We start from the raw sequence: 18,633 nt of genomic DNA, 5'->3' as shown, positions 1-18,633 counted from the left end.
GGGGGGGGACTGCGGGCGGGCGGTAAAAGAGTGGCCCCCTTCCCCGTTATCCCCCTGGGGAATGCTCTGTTATGGAGCCATGGACCAGGTACCTAGTTAAAAAAAAAAAAAAAAAAAAAAGGCAGAATAAGGCATTTATGGGTGGCGCTTTTTACTGCTGCAAGGGACTCTCCTAAGCTGCATAGTGCAGCTGGGTTTCCGTCGAGGGCTCGGTCTTTTTTGGATCACACAAATCAGACCGCTGTGTAGGTCTTTTCCTTCTGTGCCCTTCTTTGATAATTTCTGAGATGCGGAATGAGAAAAGCCGCTGAGGGCTTTTGTAGTCCCCTCACCGCCGGGCGGGAACCCCCACTTCTATGGATCTGACTGATAGAAGATCCGAAGTACTGACCCATTCCATGTTACCATGCTGGGGTCTGGCTTGTGCCCACTACACTGGGGTCTCAGTCGACGCTGGCACCATTTTTTGGGAGGTTTTTCAATTGCATTGAAAACTCCCATTGGCGCCCATTTTGTCGTAGCCCCCGCTATGGCGCAGCTTACATTGTGCCGGCCATTTTCCTGTGGCCTGCGTTCTGAACGCTCGGCGGCCATCCTGGAGTAGTTCTGACCCCTAGTGCTGTATACAACTCACTGAGTGAGCATTTTGCACCAGACAGTGGAGAGCACCGACTCTCTCCTGAGGTTATTAGCCTAGCGACCAGCTGGTCCAGGGCCTCATATAGGTCTGTGATGCTTCATTGAATGCTTTTATGCACACGGTGGTGTAGTGCTTAACTCCATTACTTGGCAGCAAAAGAGTCATTGGTTAGAATCCGCACACTGACGCCAATCTTCCTGGAGCTTGCATTGTCGCTCCCTGTGTCTGCGTGGGTTTCCTCCGGGTACTCCGGTTTCCTCCAAAGACATGTGTGCATACACCTACATAATATACATACACACCATGTGTGTGTATTATTTAGGGGCAACCCTCCCAGGCCGTCAAAGGCCCAGCTGGGGGACTATTTCTGTCCCTGGGTGCATAAGCCGATCACCGCCTCACCCAAATCCCTGCCAATGTATATAGCCTTCCCTCCCTGTCTCTGCCCTGGTTCACACTGGGTGCGATTTGGAACGATTTGAGAATGCGATTTTGACATGTCAAATCGCATCTCAAATCGGCGGCAATTGTCGGCAATGGCACGGTCCTAATCAGTGCGATTTCAAAAAGTAGTTCCTGTACTACTTTTTGCAATTTTGGGCCGCGATTTACATTAAATTGCGGCCGAAATCGCGGCAAAGATCGCGTCAAGATTCGCAGCCGCTAAATCGCGGTAAAATCGCGCATTTTGCCGCGATTTTGAATTCGTAGCAGTGTGAGCCTAGGCTCTGGGTGGGAGGGGCGGCTTGCAGGTTCACAATTCTTCCTCTCTCCCGGCCCGTCGGTCTGGCCTTGGGCAATGTGGGATTTTGCTAAGCTGCGAGGTAATTTTACCTTTCCTGCAGGACGAGAGTTTTGGGGTTTTCTATGGGCCTCAGGCCCTAAATACCTTTGAACGTCGGGTATGTTCTGCATGAATCCATTTGTTTCGGTGGTAGCTGCGCTTCATCCGGGGGATGCCTGACGTCCTCGGACATCAGGAATGCATGCATACATTCATGTCCCGTTTTGCACATGTCACAGTGTTTTTTTCTGTGCTTCGTGATGAGAGAAGGGTCTCTGTCAGCCTGTGGCCCTCCCTTTTGATCTGGCGTCGGCACCATGGGTTTTCAGCTAGGAGCTCGCACTTATTTGAATTTTGTTGGGACAGCGAGGCTTTGCCTCATTGGCTACTTGGACGCCTTTCTTCTGAGAGCAGCTTCTGTCTCCGACCTAGTGGATGGGTTATTCCCATTCAGACCCTCCGAAGATTCGGGTGGATGTTAAACGTTTAGGCCAGAAAGTGTAGCTCGTGGCAGCAAGCCTGCCCTCCATGTGTGCGACCCAGGGTTCAAATCATGGGCATGCTAGGGTTCCGACTCAGCGTTGGAGTATCTAGTGTTGATCCAGACTCCTCACTGGCAAAGGTCCTTCTTCCCCCCTGGAGAAATTGCAGACTCTTCAGTCTGCGGTGAAGGTATTGGCATCACGCAATCGGTCTTCTCTCTCCGGGCGCCTGCTGGTTCGGGTCTGTGGGTAGCCTCCTTCAAGGTGTACTGTATGCCCAGTTTCACACCCTGGTTTTCCAGGGGAACTACTGTCCAGGTGGTAAAAAATCTCTTGTCTCTGAAATCATTAGATTCCTGTGCGCCACCTAGTCAGAGTCTCTCTGAGTTGTGACAGAGATTCCCGACTCTTCGTCCGGGAAGTTGTTCCTTCCTTCCAGTGGTCGGTGTTTACGACGGATGCCAGCTCACGTTTTGTGAACCTCCAGGTTCACAAAACTGGGGGGTCCAGTCGGCCCTGAGTCGCTGGACTTGCGTGGACCTATGACCACACCTCCTTGAATGTGTCTGGTCTCGGTAGCTACCCAGGGTCGGGCCTGGCTAGTGCCTGGTGGGAGACCGCCTGGGAATACCAGGTGCTGTCTACTGTTCATTGTCCTACTATTTTAGGCGATCAGGCTATGCTTCTCCTTGTGGTCGACCGATCTGGTTTCAGCCAGACAACGCCACGGCCTTGTCTTCAGTCTACCATCAGGTATGCCGGCAGGCGGACTACTGGAGTCGCCAGATGCTGGACCAGGGCGATTGGTCTTTGTGCTTGGGTTGTTTCGGCTCCCTTGCAGGAGGTGAGCCTCACATGGCATGGATCTCCTGGCAGCTTGTCTTCGCCGCAAGGGTGTCAAAGTTAGTGGCCAGGTCTAGTGATCTTGTACAGACGCGTCAGTCGCGCTGGTGGCCCTGTGTTGTCTGTATCAGTGATTTTTTGCCATTCCTCCATGGTAGTTGCTTCCTCGGGCCGCTCCACAGAGTGGATGCTGAGGAGATCCCGATGATTCTAATCGCTCCAGATTGACCTCGGTGTCCTTGGTACGCTGATATCAGGCGCCTGGTAGCGGAGGCACCCTGGCGATTGCCAGGGCAGGAGGTTCCTGTCTCAAGGTCCCATACTTCCTCCTGTTGTACAGTCACTGACTTGCTCAACATGGTTATTGGAAGCCAGACTTTAGGTGACCAGGGTCTGTCTGACTCGGTCATCTCAACAGGGCACCGTAGTCTTCTTCCGGAGGATCTACCGTCGCACCTCTCTTGGTGCGAAGGGATGGAGTGACGTCCACGGGCGTACTCTCGGTGTCAAGGGTCCTGCTGTTTTTAAAGCTTGGATTGGATCTAAAAATTGCTTAAAGCACCGTTTGGGGGGCAGATTTCAGCCTTGGCTGTGTTCGTTTAGTGGCCTTTTTGCGGCCCATTCCCTGGTGGGGTCCCCTTTTTTTGTGTGCAAGGGGTTTGTCATATACTTTCCCCTCTTGGCCCATCTCTTCCCCCATGAGTTTTGACTCTGGTGCTCTCGGTTCTTCAGGAACCTTCCTTTTGGAAACATCAGAGACATTTTCTCTTGACACTATCAAGAGAAAGTTGGCGGTCTTGTCTTGCAAGCCGCCATGCTTGATCCCCCATAAGGATTAGGTGATGGTGCGCCCGCGACCTTCCCTTCTTCCGAAGGAGGTTTCGGCCTTTCATACTTTAGGCGTGGTACGCGCTTTGCGGGTATACCAGCCTACTACGGCTCCATTTCGGAGCTTCTGACTCTCTTTTGTGTCGGTGTCTGGTCCACAAAAGGGCCTGGCGGTCTCGTCGACCACCATTTCTCGGTGGATCAGGCAGGCCGTCATACAGGCCTATGCTTCTAAGGGGCGGGCCCCCCTTTCAGGTCACGGCACTTTCGACCAGGGCAATTGGTGCTTCCTGGGTTTTTTTTTTTTTTCGACATCATGCGTCGGTCTCACAGGTGTGCGAGGCGGCGATTTGCTCGTCCGTTCACGCTTTTTTCCAGAATTTACATGGTTGCTGTGAGTGCATCTTATGATGTTTTTTTCAGCCGCTAGTTTTTGCCGGCGGCTGTTTAAAGTTGCACCTCCTCCGTTGAGGAGCTCTGCTTGTTTTGGGGTGAAGTTAAAATTGTTTTTACTGATATATTTCCCACCCCTCGTTTTTTGACACTGCTTGGGGACGTCCCACTTGTCAAGATTTAAGGAGCTGTGTCCGTCCATGGACGATAAGAGAAAATAGGATTTTTTGTACTCACCGTAAAATCCTTTTCTCTGAAGTCCATGGACGGACACAGCTCCCACCCCTCCTTTTTAGGTTGTACTGCTTGTTACGAACTGAGGCTGCAAGCTGCAGTGAGGAGGGTTATGTCTGGAGGGACCGCCCCCTGGGCGGGGCTGTTCAACTCTGTTAATGGTAACATGTATTTAACTATTTAACATGTTTCTGCCTAGTCCTCTCCTGTAAACAGGGAACATAACCCACTTGGTCAAGATTTTAAGTAGCTGTGTCCGTCCATGGACTTCAGAGAAAAGGATTTTACGGTGAGTACAAAAAATCCTATTTTTTTTTGTCAGCACGTACCTCTTAAACCCTTTCACACGCCGACGGGACGCATATATGCGTCCTCGGCGTTTGGGGGTTATAACCGGGATGATGCCTGCCAGCCGCAGGCATCATCCCGTACCGTTGTTTAGAGCGGTGCGATCGGCTATCCAAACATAACAACCGATGCGGCTAAAAGCCGCTCGGTTGTTATGCCGGAGGAGCGGGAGGGGACATCCCCCCCTCCCGCCGCCTTTCGCCGCTCTGACCGGGCCCTCCCATCCCACCGGGAGACCCGATCCTCCATCCACCGCGTTCTGTGTTCAGGCGGAGACTGACACTAAGCCGTTAAACGGCTTTGATTTAGTCTCTGCATTGAAACCACGGAAGCGGCGTCATGACGTCACTTCCGGGTTTCTCGGCTGCCAATGGCGCCGGATTTAAAAAAGTACACAGTATTCAGAATCGCCGTTTTCGGCGATTCTGAATACTTTGAAGTGCAAAGGAGGGCTCGGAGGTCTTTTAGACCCCGATCCCTCCATAAAGAGTACCTGTCACCACCTATTGCTGTCACAAGGGATGTTTACATTCCTTGTGACAGCAATAAAAGTGATCAAAATGTAAAAAAATAAAAAAACACAATTTAATATTGAGAAAAAAAAAATAAGAAAACAAAAAAAAAATGTTTTAAAGGGTGAACCTCCTTAATCGCGCGATTAATCGTGAGTTAACTATGACATTAATGCGATTAATCGTGATTAGAAATTTTAATCGCTTGACAGCACTAATATATATATAAAGTTGTATAATATAGTCCAGATGTATTACTGTTGTCACAATTGAGGCTGTATACATTAAAGGAACACTGTTTTTTATTAGATCAATTGATTGCTGTAAGCTAGAGCATTTAAATATTGCTTACCTCATTTTTCCTTTTGACCTCCAAAATACAGTAATCCAGGTTTGAAAATGCCATTTCCTGTCACTCCTCTTCTTGCTTTCCACCAGCATCTGAGCCGTTTTGCATGGTGGAAAGCAGAATGTGCTCACCCCCCTCCCTATGACTACAGCCCTGCGTGAAGATGATCTCTTATCCCTCACAGGCATGGAGGCTAAGCCTAATGGGAACTGTAGTTCCCATTAGGCCGTGATGTAGCAAGAATGAATGTGCACCGCAAACCAGGAAGTCAGTGAGAATAATGATTCAGGAGTGCTGGAGGTGAATAAAACAGCTTGATTTCAACAGGTATCAAACTAGTTATAATGCAAAACATTACTTTTTACTTTATCAGCTACTGTCAGACTTTAATTTAAGAGGAAAATATTTGTGTCTTTACAACCTCTTGACCACTGGGCACTTAAAGGGGAGCTCCAGCCATTTGTATGTTTATTAAAAGTCAGCAGCAACAAAAAGTGTAGCTGCTGGCTTTTAATAAACAGACACTTACCTGCTCCAGCGACGCGCCGGCCTGGGCTCCGCTCCTCTCCTCCCCCCCCTCCCCGGCCGGCGTCTTCATTCTCAGTGTGGGCACCCGGCCGTGACAGCTTTCGGCTTCACGGCCGGGCACCCACTGCGCATGCGCAAGCGGCACTGCGCATGCGCGAGCGGCGCGCCGTGTAATTGGCCAGGAGATCGCCTAGGACCTGTGACGTATCCTAGGCGATCGCCTACAGCAGCCCCTTCCTGAAGGCGATTAAGCTTAGTCGCCTACAGGAAGGAGGAAGTGGGACAGGAAGTCCCACTCTTGCTGAAGCCCCCACTCCCCCCCCAAAAAAATGACATGCCAAATGTGGCATGTAAGGGGGAGAGGAGTGGGTTAAGAGGAAGTTCCAAATTTGGGTGGAACTCCTCTTTAAAACCCCCTTCCTAACCAGACCAATTTTCAGCTTTCGGTGCTCTCACAATTTGAATGACAATTACTCAGTCATACAACCTTGTGCCCATCTGAAATTTTTGTCCTTTTTTTCCCCACAAATAGAGCTTTCTTTGGTGGTATTTGATCGCCTCTGGGTTTTTTATTTTTTTGCGCTAAAAAAGAAAAAACACTGACAATTCTGTAAAAAAAAAATCTTGTTTCTGTCATATTAGCGGGTATTGTGGAGTATGGGGGGGGGTAATTGTAGAGTATGGGGGGGGGGTTATTGTAGAGTATGGGGGGGGGGGGTTATTGTAGAGTATGGGGGGGGGTTATTGTAGAGTATGGGGGGGGGGTTATTGTAGAGTATGGGGGGGGGGGGTGGGGGTTATTGGGTATGGGGGGGGGGAGGGGGGGGGGGTAATGGGGGGTGGGGGGGGGGTGGGGGGTGGTGTGTGGGGGGGGTTATTGGGGGGGGGGGGGGGGGTATGGGGGGGGGGGGGGGGGGGGGGTATTGGGGTGGGGGGGGGGTGGGGGTGGGGGGGGTATGGGTGGGGGGGGGGGGTATGGGGGGTGGGGGGGGGTTATTGTAGAGTATGGGGGGGGGGTTATTGGAGGTATGGGGGGGGGGGGGGGGGGGGGGGGGGGGGGGGGGGATTGGGGGGGGGGGGGGGGGGGGGGGGGGGGGGGGGGGGGGGGGGGGGGGGGGGGGGGGGGGGGGGGGGGGGGGGGGGGGGGGGGGGTGGGGGGGGGGGGGGGGGGGTATGGGGGGGGGGGGGGGGGTGGGGGGGGGGGGGGGGGGGGGGGGGTTATTGGAGGGTGGGGGGGCTATTGCAGAGTGTGGGGGGGGGGGTATTGCAGAGTATGGGGGGTATTGCAGAGTATGGGGGGTATTGCAGAGTATGGATTTTATTGCAGAGTATTGCGCAGGGAAATGGCTGGATCTTGTGACTGCATTGTCACAGATCCAGCCACAGCAGCTGCTGCTGCTGCCTCCACTCTCCCCCCCTCTCCTCTCACACTGTACCGATACATGACGCCGGTTTGTTTACAAGTGATTGCTCCGTCATTTGACGGAGCGATCACGTGGTAAACCGCCGCTATTAGCAGCGATTTACTGCGATCTGTGATGCGCCGGGGTCTTCTAGACCCGGCGCTCACAGATGATTCCAGGAGCGCGCCCCAGGGGGCGCGCGAGTGAAGGATTCTGGAGGACGTCCCAGGGACGTCCTCCCAGAATAACTCCACCGCGATGTAGACGTCTTTTGTCTATGGCGCGGTGGGGAAGAGGTTAATGCTGTATACATTTATGGAAAGGTGGATTCTATGATGATAAACATATTACGGCATTTGTGAAACCTGTATAGTTTGTATTGTGTTGTGACATTTTTATATTTTGATAACTATACTCTCTCATTCAAAATCCCATTCGTTTCAATAAAAAAAAAGCACTGCAAATTCTCAGTTGTCCTTGGTAATTCTTGAATTGTCTATTTAACAGAGGCCTCATTGGCTGAGATGAACATAAATACTACAGTGACTATTTACTTATAGCATTAAAAAATTAACAGCCGCACTCGCTCTGAAAGTAGAAAAAAATCTTGGTGTTATAAAGATGTAGTAAGTAATTTTTTTCCAAGTAAAATTTCACTATATTTAAATCCCAATTGAAGATATTGCTGTCTGTAGCCCCATTGGGGAGATTCACCCCTCTAGTTGTACCGATGACCAGTCACTGAAACCAAAAGTGAGGACAAATTTTAGAGTTGTGGTCAAAGCAAAAGCTAAGAGGACATCTTTCAATAGAGACGCCTGTTCTGGGAAAAACTGTCTATGAGGGGAATTCTCCTAACTCCAAACATCTGCTTAGCAGCACTAGAATAGTTGGTTCAAATCCCAACCCTGTCACTACCTGCACATAGTTTGCATGTTCTTCCTGTGCCAGCGCTTTTTTTCTCTGGGTACTCTGGTTTCCTCCCACACTATGGCCCGGATTCACAGACAGCGGCGCACATTTATGCCGCCGTAGCGTATCTCCTGTACGCTTCGCCGACGCAGCGCAGAGAGGCAAGCACTGAATTCACAAAGCCAGTGCTCCCAAAACTGCGCTGGGTTTCCTAGACGTAAGCCGACGTAGGTGGAAGTGGGCGTGAGCCATGCAAATGTGGCGTGACCCCATGCAAATGATGGGCCAAGCGCCAGAAAGATACGTATAACGAACGGCGCATGCGCCGTCCCGTGGACGCATCCCAGTGCGCATGCTCAGAATCACGTCGGAACTACTCCCTAAGATACGTCGGATCACTGCCTATGGCGTGAACGTAACCTACGCTCAGCCATATTCACGTCCAACGTAAAATACGCCGGCTTGAAGAAAAATTGAATGCCATAAACATTAAGCTTGCAACGATAGAGCCTGGAAAGAAATTTCATATGTACTGTAAGGAGGAGCTAGAAGAAGTTATAAAGGACATTTGAACATCATGATTGGACTACCAGAGCAGATTGGACCACAACTTCCACATCTTGCTTTCATTTCCTTGCTTTTGTCTGTATTTAGATGTAGGTTTAAGTTGTTTCAAATAAAAATTTCTTACTCTTAAAAGCTGCACTTTAAAAAATAATAAAAAATACCCCGGCTTGTGTTCCCTGGTGCAGCCCTTTGCATGGATGCTGCTGAGTTGCACCTCCTTTATGGGGCATAACTTACGCGCACTTGCGTCAGGGCGATTCACGTACGTGCGCCCATCTCCCTCATTTGCATATTTGAATGGAAAATCAATGGGAGCGCCAAATGCGTCCAGCGTAAATATGCGCCCACTCTACGGCCGGCAAGTTACGTCGGTGGGATGAAGCCTGTTTTTAGGCGTATCTTAGTATGTGGGTCCGGCGCACAGATACGACAGCGCATATTTGCACTTACGCGGCGTATTCTGGAGATACGTTGGTGCAAGTGCTTTGTGAATCCGGGCCTATGTGTATATATGAATGTGATTTATGGATCTTGGATTGTAAGCTCTTTTAAGGGCAGGGACTGGTGTGAATGTACAATATATAATGTAAAGCACTGCATAAATCGATGGTGCTTTATATGCACCTGTAGTAAAGAACTAAAAAACAGGTGTGAAGGACTAATGAGATTTCGTGTGAAATTTTCAGTTTTAAACTGTGCAAGTTTTTAGGAGATATTCACGGTACCTGCAGTAAGGCTTATTATACGCTTACCTGTAGCTAAAAGTGGTTATACAGGGTTACTAACCACTTTAAACCAACTATATCCCCTTGTATACCTATGCACATGCCTTTACACTGAATTTGCCATAATTGTAGCTTGTGAACATTTAGATTTAATTTCTCTTGTCCTATATCCTAGTACTACCTCCCCTAGTATGTTTTTTGAAGATGTATTTAATGATCCTTATTGAGAGAACACTAGCCCAATACGTATTGGACTACCAGTATTTGGTCTGACCAACAGCTATACCCACTACCCACGTAAGCCCATATACTTGGATTTATTTGCTGGCCTTAATTTTTAATATGGAGTGTTGAATGTGACTCCTCGCCTTTCTGTTATGTCAACTTTTACCCCAGCGTACCTGATATCCTATATTTGTTATTTTTATACTTTTATTCTGAAGACCGGCAAAGAGCCGGGTCAGGTAAGGGCATTGTTGGATCCTGGGACAGATGTGTGTTTTTTTTTTAAAGTCAGCAGCTACAAATACTGACTTTTAAATTTTTGTTTACAGGATGAAGCTCCTCTTAAAACTGGTAAAAACTCAACTTTTGTGAAAGAAAATGTATTTATTAATTTAGGCTTACCCTGCCTAAATGTAACCAAACCTCACAGAGAATTTCATTTTTTGATTGCCAAGGGCAAGGTGGGTTTAGGGTAAAACCAATCAAGCCAATTACTTGAGGTCTGAGGGCATAAACTAAAGAAAATCTTTTCAGGGTCTGGCATAGCAATGTAGATTATGGGAGATTAGATCAGGTTTTGTTATTTGTAATCTACTGGGATATAGGATCAACACTGCACATTTTTTTCTTACCGCTCCAGACTGCGTAGTTAGTTTTTATGTGAGAAACAGACTATTTATATTCAAAGATATTTTGTCATGCCTCCTGCATTATCTGACCAGCTTTCAAAACCATAAAGGCTTGTTCATGCCAGCAGTGTTGGGACAGCGTTGCCCAAGGCAGTCCTAGTGCAAGAATGAGGCAATTTGCCATAAGTCCCTATGGCTTCAGTTTCACACCACCATGCTGAAAAAAAGTAGGACATGCTGCGTTTTTTGCAAAACATGTTCCAACATAATGTAATGCATCATGACACAAATCTAAGAACTACATACAGCTGGGTAAAAAAAAAAAAAGCACTGTGATGCATTTTAACAATGCAATGCAGCACGTGTTCATAGCACACATCAGCATGTACGTGCTTTTCGAACATTAATGTGCATGCGCTGGTATGAATAAGCCCTTAAGAATATAGAAATATGCTTATTAAAATTATAATATTACAATGAGTAACATAAAATTTGAGATTTCCTAGGCTTGTGACGGAAAATATTGATTATATGAAGACAGGAGGCGAGTATCTTATGCATTAATCTTCCTTTATTAATGCTCACAGCAGAATCTATTCTACAAAACTCAATGTATAACTTTTTCAAAACAACTACCACCCCCACAGTCCATACAGTCTCTAACCACGCCCCTACAGGGACCTCCATAAAAGGGGACTGCTCTGAGGTGGATCTTCCTCTTTCTTTATGCGATGATGTCTAAGGAAAAACAGTACCAACGTAGGACAGAGATGTAACTTCGGAGTCCAGACCACCGGTCGACGTCCAACAGCTTCCAGGAAGCAGCTAACCACTGACCGTGACCCAACGGGGTCCCAGGAACGATCAATTCCCAACCGGGGATATCAAAGTAGAATCTGTGCATCAGCACGAAGGGCGGGAGTCCTCATCCTTCAAACTGAAGAATCCGTCGAGAGGACGTACGCGGAGTTTCAGTAGCCTGTGAAGAGAGCAAAAACAGCCGTAATAGGGAGGGAAGATACTCGCCTCCTGTCTTCATATAATCATATTTTCAGTCACAAGCTAGGAAAATCTCAAATTATATATCAGACAGGAGGCTCATATCTTATGGCAAGTCAAAGCTAACTGTAAACAGTATACAACATGACAATACACAGCTATATTAGTCTTAAGAGATAACTGACAATGAGATATGATCCTGAGGTCTGAAATAGAATTGGCGAAACGTGGATTCCGAAGACCAGTCCGCTGCTCTCAAGAGATCGGAGAGCGAGCCTTCCTGATACGAGAACTTTGGTAGCCATAGCACTCCTGGTGGAGTGGGCACCAAACATGGTAACGTCAATACCCGCCATTTCCATGGCGGTTCTCACCCAGCGTGCCAGAGAGGTAGACGAGACCGGTGAATGAGGTCTAACATATGACACAAGAAGTTGGGAGGAATCTGCAGGTCGTAGAGCAGATGTCCCGTAGTTCATAGGCACGTAGGCAACGAACGACACAGAGGGAGTGGGTGATGCCGGGAATGAGGGGTAAAAAACCGAGGAAATGGCTGGTTTTTGTTCTACGCACTATGGAGAACATAACCCCTAGGTGTGAAAATTGGCGTCTGGAAATATCTAGAGCTCTAACGTCGGATACTCTTTTGACGGAAATCAGACAAAGAAGAACCGGTTAGTTTTATGGATAAGAGCTTTAGTGAGAGATCCGTGTTGTCCCCCCAATTGGCGAACATATCAAGCACCTTGGAAACATCCCAGGTCGCTTGGTATCTAGGCCTAGGGGGACGTTGAAATTTTGCACCCCTCAGCAGACGACACACGAGTGGATGTCTGCCAATGAGGCAAGGAGTCTACGGGACAGTGATAAGCCGAAATTGCTGACCGATAGATGTTAATTGAGCTGTATGAGCTACCGGAATCAAATGAATCCGCCAGGGTAATTGACTACTAATGCTACAGGTGCCTGTACGGGATCAACTTGCCCGTTGATCACACCAACGGACCCATCGTTTCCAAGCCGATCGATACGCCGATCTAGTCCCGGGGGCCCAGGCCATGGTAAGGGAGGTTCTGAGCTGAGTCTGAAAGGAGTCTGAGAGATTGGACCCCGGAGACTAACCACGTGAGAAGTGGAAGGTTGTCCTCTTGAATTAGGGGATGGGGTTCCCCGTTCGGAGCGGTGAGTAAATGGGGAAACTGTGGAATCAGTCTGGGAACATCTATGGACATCTCCAGTAGAATTGGAACCAAGGTTGGGTCGGCCACCATGGTGTAATTAGAACCACGTTCGCTCCCAGGTTGGATATCCGTAGAAGAAGTCTGGAGATTAGTTGGAATGGAGGGAAAGCGTAGTGTGTTCCCTCCGGCCAAGGTTGGCGGAGAGCGTCCACTGCATAAGCCTCCGGATCCGGCCTCCAGCTGAAGAAGCGAGGCAGTTGGTGGTTGAGTCAGGAAGCAAAGAGATCGAAGGATAGCGGTCCCCCAGAGCTTCTGTAAGAGAAGAAATGTCGAACGATCTAGTCTCCAGTCGCTGGAATCGCGCAGATACCGGGAATTCCAGTCGGCCACCGAGTTGTATATTCCCGGGATGTATTCCGCTATGGGAGTGATGCCGTGGGGCTAGACAAAAGTGCCAGAAGTCCTTTGCAATATACGCCAAGGTTCTGGATTTGGTGCCTCCCAGACGGTTGACGTATTGCAACCGCCGCCACATTGGTCCATGCGAAAAGAATGCAGCATGTGGGAGTATAAGGCATGAAACTCTTGACCGCGAACAGGGCTGCCAACAGTTCTAGCGCATTTATATGGAGAGAAGTCTCCGAAGGGGACCAGGTTCCCCCTGTGGAGGCTGAGCCGCACCGGGCGCCCCCAGCCCCAGACGACTGGCGTCCGACTCTATGGACGATGTCCGGACTGGGATTGAAGATGGTTCTGCCGTTCCACTCGACTGCGTGGTGAAGCCACCAACGCAACTCCTCGGTGGTCTCTTGGCAAAGGGGAATTTCGTCCGAATACCTGAGGCCCTGTCTCAGGTGCATAATTTTGAGCCTCTGAAGGGCTCTGTAGTGTAGTGGGGCTGGAAATATGGCTTGGATAGATGCCGCCAATAGGCCTACCAGGCGTGCTAGCGTACGGAGGGAGAGGTATCCTCTGCGTAGCGCTGACGAATTTCTTTGCGGATTAGAGTGAGTTTGGCTTGGGTAGACTGAGGGTGGATAGGGGCCGTGTCCACCGTGAATCCTAAAAATTCCATCTGTTGGGATGGGATTAAAATCGATTTGTCGTGATTGACTACAAAGCCCAGTCCTTGTATAAGGGATATAGCCCAGGACATGTGGAGAAGGGCCTGGTTCTTGGAATAGGCCATGATGAGTAAGTCGTCTAGATAGATGATTAGACGTACTCCCCTGCTCCTTAGAGCTGCCACCACAGGTTTCATGATCTTGGTGAAACACCATGGGGCGGACGACAGTCCGAACGGGAGGCAAGTAAATTGCCATATCTTGCCCTTTCATGGGAAGCATAGGAGGTATTGGGATTCTGGGTGAATGGGAACTGTAAGGTATGCATCCTTTAGATCTATTTTTATGAGCCAGTCTCCAGGATGGAGGAGGTCTCGAAGGAAGTGAATTCCTTCCATCTTGAAATGCCGGTATTGGATGTACTGGTTCAGACCCCTGAGGTTGATCACTGGTCGATATCCACCTCCTTTTTTTGCGTACTAGGAAGAGATTGCTCATGAACCCTGGGGAAGAAGGGTGCACTTCTATAATAGCCTGTTTGGAAAGCAGGTCTAGTATCTCCTTGTCTATGAGGAGGGTGTTTCGTTTTGTGAACCGAATGGGAGGGGGGATGATGTTGAGAGGAGGTGGGACAAGTATGTCTATCACGAACCCTCCTACTGAGTTTAGAATCCACGCGTCTGCCGTAATCGCAGACCAGGCGTGGGTAAAAAATCTCAGACGGCCCCCCACAGGAATGTGATCGAGTGTGGTGTGAGGTATGCTTACCAGTAGGTCGGGATCGAGGGTAACCGCGTCCTCCACGTCCGCGCCATGGTCTGCCTCTGGGAGGAAAAAAGGGCGCCGGTTGAGCCACAGGTGGGTCGTAGGATGGAGCCTGGTAGTGATATTGAGCCGGTGTTCTACTCTGTGGCCTATAGTAGTTGGCACGGCCGGCAGAACGCCTCTACTTCTGCCGGCCCTGTTTGAAAACCTTATTGGTTCCTGTCCTCCTTAAGGAGTTTCTGTGCCTTGTCTAGGCTGGTGAATAAGCCTACGAATTTATTAATATCTTTAATGACCAAGTCACCAAAAGCATGGCCCTCAGCCGATGGGCCGGGTTCGGATTCCGCCAGATGTGAAAGCTGGGGGTCAAGGCGCATGAGGATGGATCTGCGCCGCTCCACGGAGCATGCCGTGTTGGCAGTGCCGGCTAGGCATAGGGCTCTTTGTGCCCAAACCCCTTAGTTGTGGGAGATCAACAGGTTGTCCCGAAGCTGCAGCTTGCTCGGACAAGTTGAGTATCTTGGTAAGTGGACCCATGAGGTCCAGGACGCGGTCCTGTATTGAGCGAAAGGATCGTTCAATACCCTTCTTCTGAAACTTCCCCGTCTAAGGAGGTACTTGGTTAGGACCGGGTCCACCTCCGGTGTGGCTACCACTTTTTTGGGTATGGAGGGCCTAGGGCACTCAGCCCTCAATTTGTTGCGGGCAGTCCTATCTAAAGACTCCTGGCCCATAACTCCACGTATTCTGCCACATGTGGCAGTGGGGTCCATTCCCCCGAACGGCGGATGGGTGGATTGCGTCCGGGTGGAAAAAAGGGTTCCCCGAGTGCGTCCAGAAGGACTTGGTCCTGCGTGGCAGGATTGGCGGCTGTGTCAAGCGCCGTGGCCCCAGCATCCTCTATGTATGATTCGGCGTCTGAAACGTCCGATCCCTCAGAGGGATCGGCCAAATCGTCCTCCGAGGAATCAATGTATGAGTCCGGCTTAGCCCTCCTAGAGGCTCTATACCCCTTTTGAGTCTCCCTGGGGTCCAGGGGTCGAGAAGTTTCGGATTGGTGCTGGGGTTGGTAGACCGTGGTGGGGGCTACCTGATGCAAACTGTTTACTTCCCTGCCGGGGGAGTCATGTACCACCAAAGTGTGCTTCCTCTTATGTGAGGATTTTCCCTTTTTTGAGGGAGGTTCATCCTGTTGGGATGGTATTGGATTATTGTTAGTGGACTGTAGCGTCCAGGCGGATGGGGTGGTGGATGCTAATGCAGCCTGTATGGACATGTGTATGATGTCCTGCAATTGAGAGGCACTCAGTGTATGAGAGGTGCCTGTGGGATTTGCATCTCCAATGGGGTTCATTGGGTTAACTTCTGACATGATATATATATATTGCGGCTGCACTATCTATTAAATGTCAGTATAAGTTTAAAAGGGTCTATGAGGGGTATTGCTCTCTGCTGGTAATGCAGTTTAAGTGGATGCTTCTGCAAGGGTTAATGCAGATTAAGGAAATGGATGGCTCTGTTAGGGTAAATTGCAGTAAACCGGATGGTTCTGTTAGGCTATTAGTAGTGAAAACGGATGGCCAGTAAACCGGATGGCTCTGTAAGGCTTATTAGGCAAAAAATGTACCTACAGCAGGGCTCTGAACTACAGGCTCCGTCCTGACCTCCCCTCCGTCGGCGCCAGAGTGGTGACGGAGAGGAGGGGAGCCTGAGATCCCCAGAGCCCGGGAACGAAGTCTCGCGAGACTTCCCCCGCTGGGCGCTGATTGGTCGGACGGCGAGATCGTAAGCTCCGCCCCCCGTACGTGCGCGCCGAGAGAAGGAAGAAGGATCCTCCTTCAGAATGGCGGCGGTATGGCGCAGGGGGATCTGTGTAAGGGGACAGTCTCAGGTGAAGAGGGGGGAAAGAGAATCCCTGATTTACAAGCGGAATACAGCGCAATAACCATAGGGGAAACACATATGAATGTCACAAAAAGATATGAATGTCACAAAAAGATACAGGGAAGGACACTGTATGAAAGCTATATATATATATATATATATATATATATATATATATATACACCTATAAATATAAAGGAGAAAGTTCTGAATAAGAATAATCAAGTGTAATAACAGACATGAGAAAAGGCAGGGAAACCTGCACTGCCTGCACTAGAAATCGTAATTATAGGAGATCAATACTTATCTTCTCTGTGCTGTGAGCAGAAAGAAAGAGGAAGATCCACCTCAGGCAGTCCCCTTTTATGGAGGTCCCCGTAGGGGCGTGGTTAGAGACTGTATGGACTGCTGGGGGTGGTAGTTGTTTTGAAAAAGTTTTACATTGAAGTTTTGTAGAAATAGATTCTGCTGTGAGCATTAATAAAGGAAGATTAATGCATAAGATATGAGCCTCCTGTCTGATATATAATTGCAATTGGCTCATTGTAATCAATCGGCTATCATTTTCTCTATCACAGCTACGTCAAATTCTTAAATAGTAAAATCTGACTGATTGGTTAAAGTACAAGCTTGAGCTACAGTCCCCACCCATTGGCCACACCCCACTGATGTGTTTCACCAGAATCGGGCGTAATTGTAGCGGTCCGATAGAGGGTCATGGCCAACAGGAAGTGAATGTACCTGAAGCTTATACTTTCACTTTGAAAAGTAATTGATACATATAGAGTGTGGCCCAGGGCTTTGTATTACTTAGGATTATCGAAACTGGACATTCTCCTTAGAGGGACCTGCAGTGGAGAGAAAGAGCGGGGGGATGATACACAGGAGTCTTTGAGTGGCTCCATATCTGTCAAGTATTGTAACTCTGTCTGATGGTTGCCACAAGTTACTGCACTGGCTGTCTTGTTAAATAGGTCCATATTAAATGAAAAAAAGGAAAGTGTAACTTCCTAAACATAACCTGAGGATAACCATTGTAGTGCTGCAGTACCCCTTTGTAGTGTTGAAATACCAATGTATTCACCAAAATGGGATCCATTGTTTTTCAAGGTTTGGTAAATGAGAAGCCCATGAATCTCACTTGTCATTGCCAAAGGAAATTCTACATTTTACATTTTCTGGGTAAACATTCGTCTTTTTGATATTTTCTGAACTATTCGACCTAAATGTTTGTTTTTACCAATGCCAGTCTTCTAAATGTTTGTGTTGTATAATATAACTTCAAGCTGTAACTGTATTAATGTTTTCACATTTTACATCCCTCTTCTTGCATGGCTACTTAAAGTGTGACGGTGTGCTTGTTTATCGGTGATGGGTGTAGAAATTTACAGTTTGCGGAAAAATATTTTTTAATGGGAAGAAGTCTACCTAATAAACTTAAAGGTCAACTGCACCTTTTTGTTATACTTTTTTTCTCTACATAAACAAATATTTTGTCATGGTCTGCCTTAATTACCTTTGTTGCTAAAATCAACCAAAATGGTGGCCACCCACATTATTACTAAGGGACATGTTAAAAAAAAAAATGCACACAAAAAACACATGAACAAGTGCGAAGGGGCATTATTTTTATAACATATGAATAAAATGTGGCCATATTTACCCCAGTAGTGTTATAGTTTATCTACAGTGTGTCACAGAAGTTTTTTGCTGGATTTTCCCCTCCATAATTGGAATGTAAATTTTTGAATTTTCCAGCAATGACCAGTTTATTTCTTATATTGATATAAAGTATGATAAAATTATGGTAGGGATTACATAACAAAGCTATGCTATCTAAACCCCTACCCAGTCAAATTCATATATCACTTGTGTTATGCCGCGTACACACGTTCGGTCCATCCGATGAGAAGGGTCTGATGGACCGTTTTCATCGGTTAACCAGATATTACCAGGCATTTAAAATATATTATAACCAGGCATTTAAAAGATATTTGTCCAAAAAGTGGTTGTGAAAAAAATATGTGTGCTTTGTTTTGTGCAATCCTGGAATTTTATCTTGAAAAATGTATTGTTTTCCAGCGTCACACAAATCGGTAAACTGGAAATTTGGAGCAGATGAAGAAGTGTGGGTCTGGGTCATGGGTGAACATTCATTGGACAAACCATATGATGATCTCTGTGATGAGATAATTTCAGAACGAGCACGCAAGCAAGCAGAAAAAGAAGCAGAGGAGCGAAGGTAGGGTTTCTACAGCCTTTTTGGAAATACAATTATTGCCATATTAGAAAAAAATATATATATAAAAAAACTAAATATATGCAATTTTTATTTTTT

At 48.0% G+C, this 18,633-nt stretch overlaps 1 protein-coding gene across 1 annotated transcript in view; it reads left to right on the top strand.

Moving 5' to 3' along the window:
- The window catches only part of SH2D4A (SH2 domain containing 4A), a 174,626-nt gene that overhangs the window by 72,146 nt on the left and 83,847 nt on the right, over nt 1-18,633 (top strand). The window contains exon 3 of the mRNA XM_040325285.1: nt 18,378-18,537. Within this exon, the coding sequence (XP_040181219.1) occupies nt 18,378-18,537 (160 nt within the window). The remainder of the gene's footprint in view (nt 1-18,377; nt 18,538-18,633) is intronic.

This window comes from Rana temporaria, chromosome 1 (genome assembly GCF_905171775.1).
Source record: "Rana temporaria chromosome 1, aRanTem1.1, whole genome shotgun sequence".
Lineage (NCBI taxonomy): Eukaryota > Metazoa > Chordata > Amphibia > Anura > Ranidae > Rana > Rana temporaria.
The sequence above is the reverse complement of the archived record's forward strand: the minus strand, read 5'-3'. Positions and strand labels throughout refer to the sequence as shown.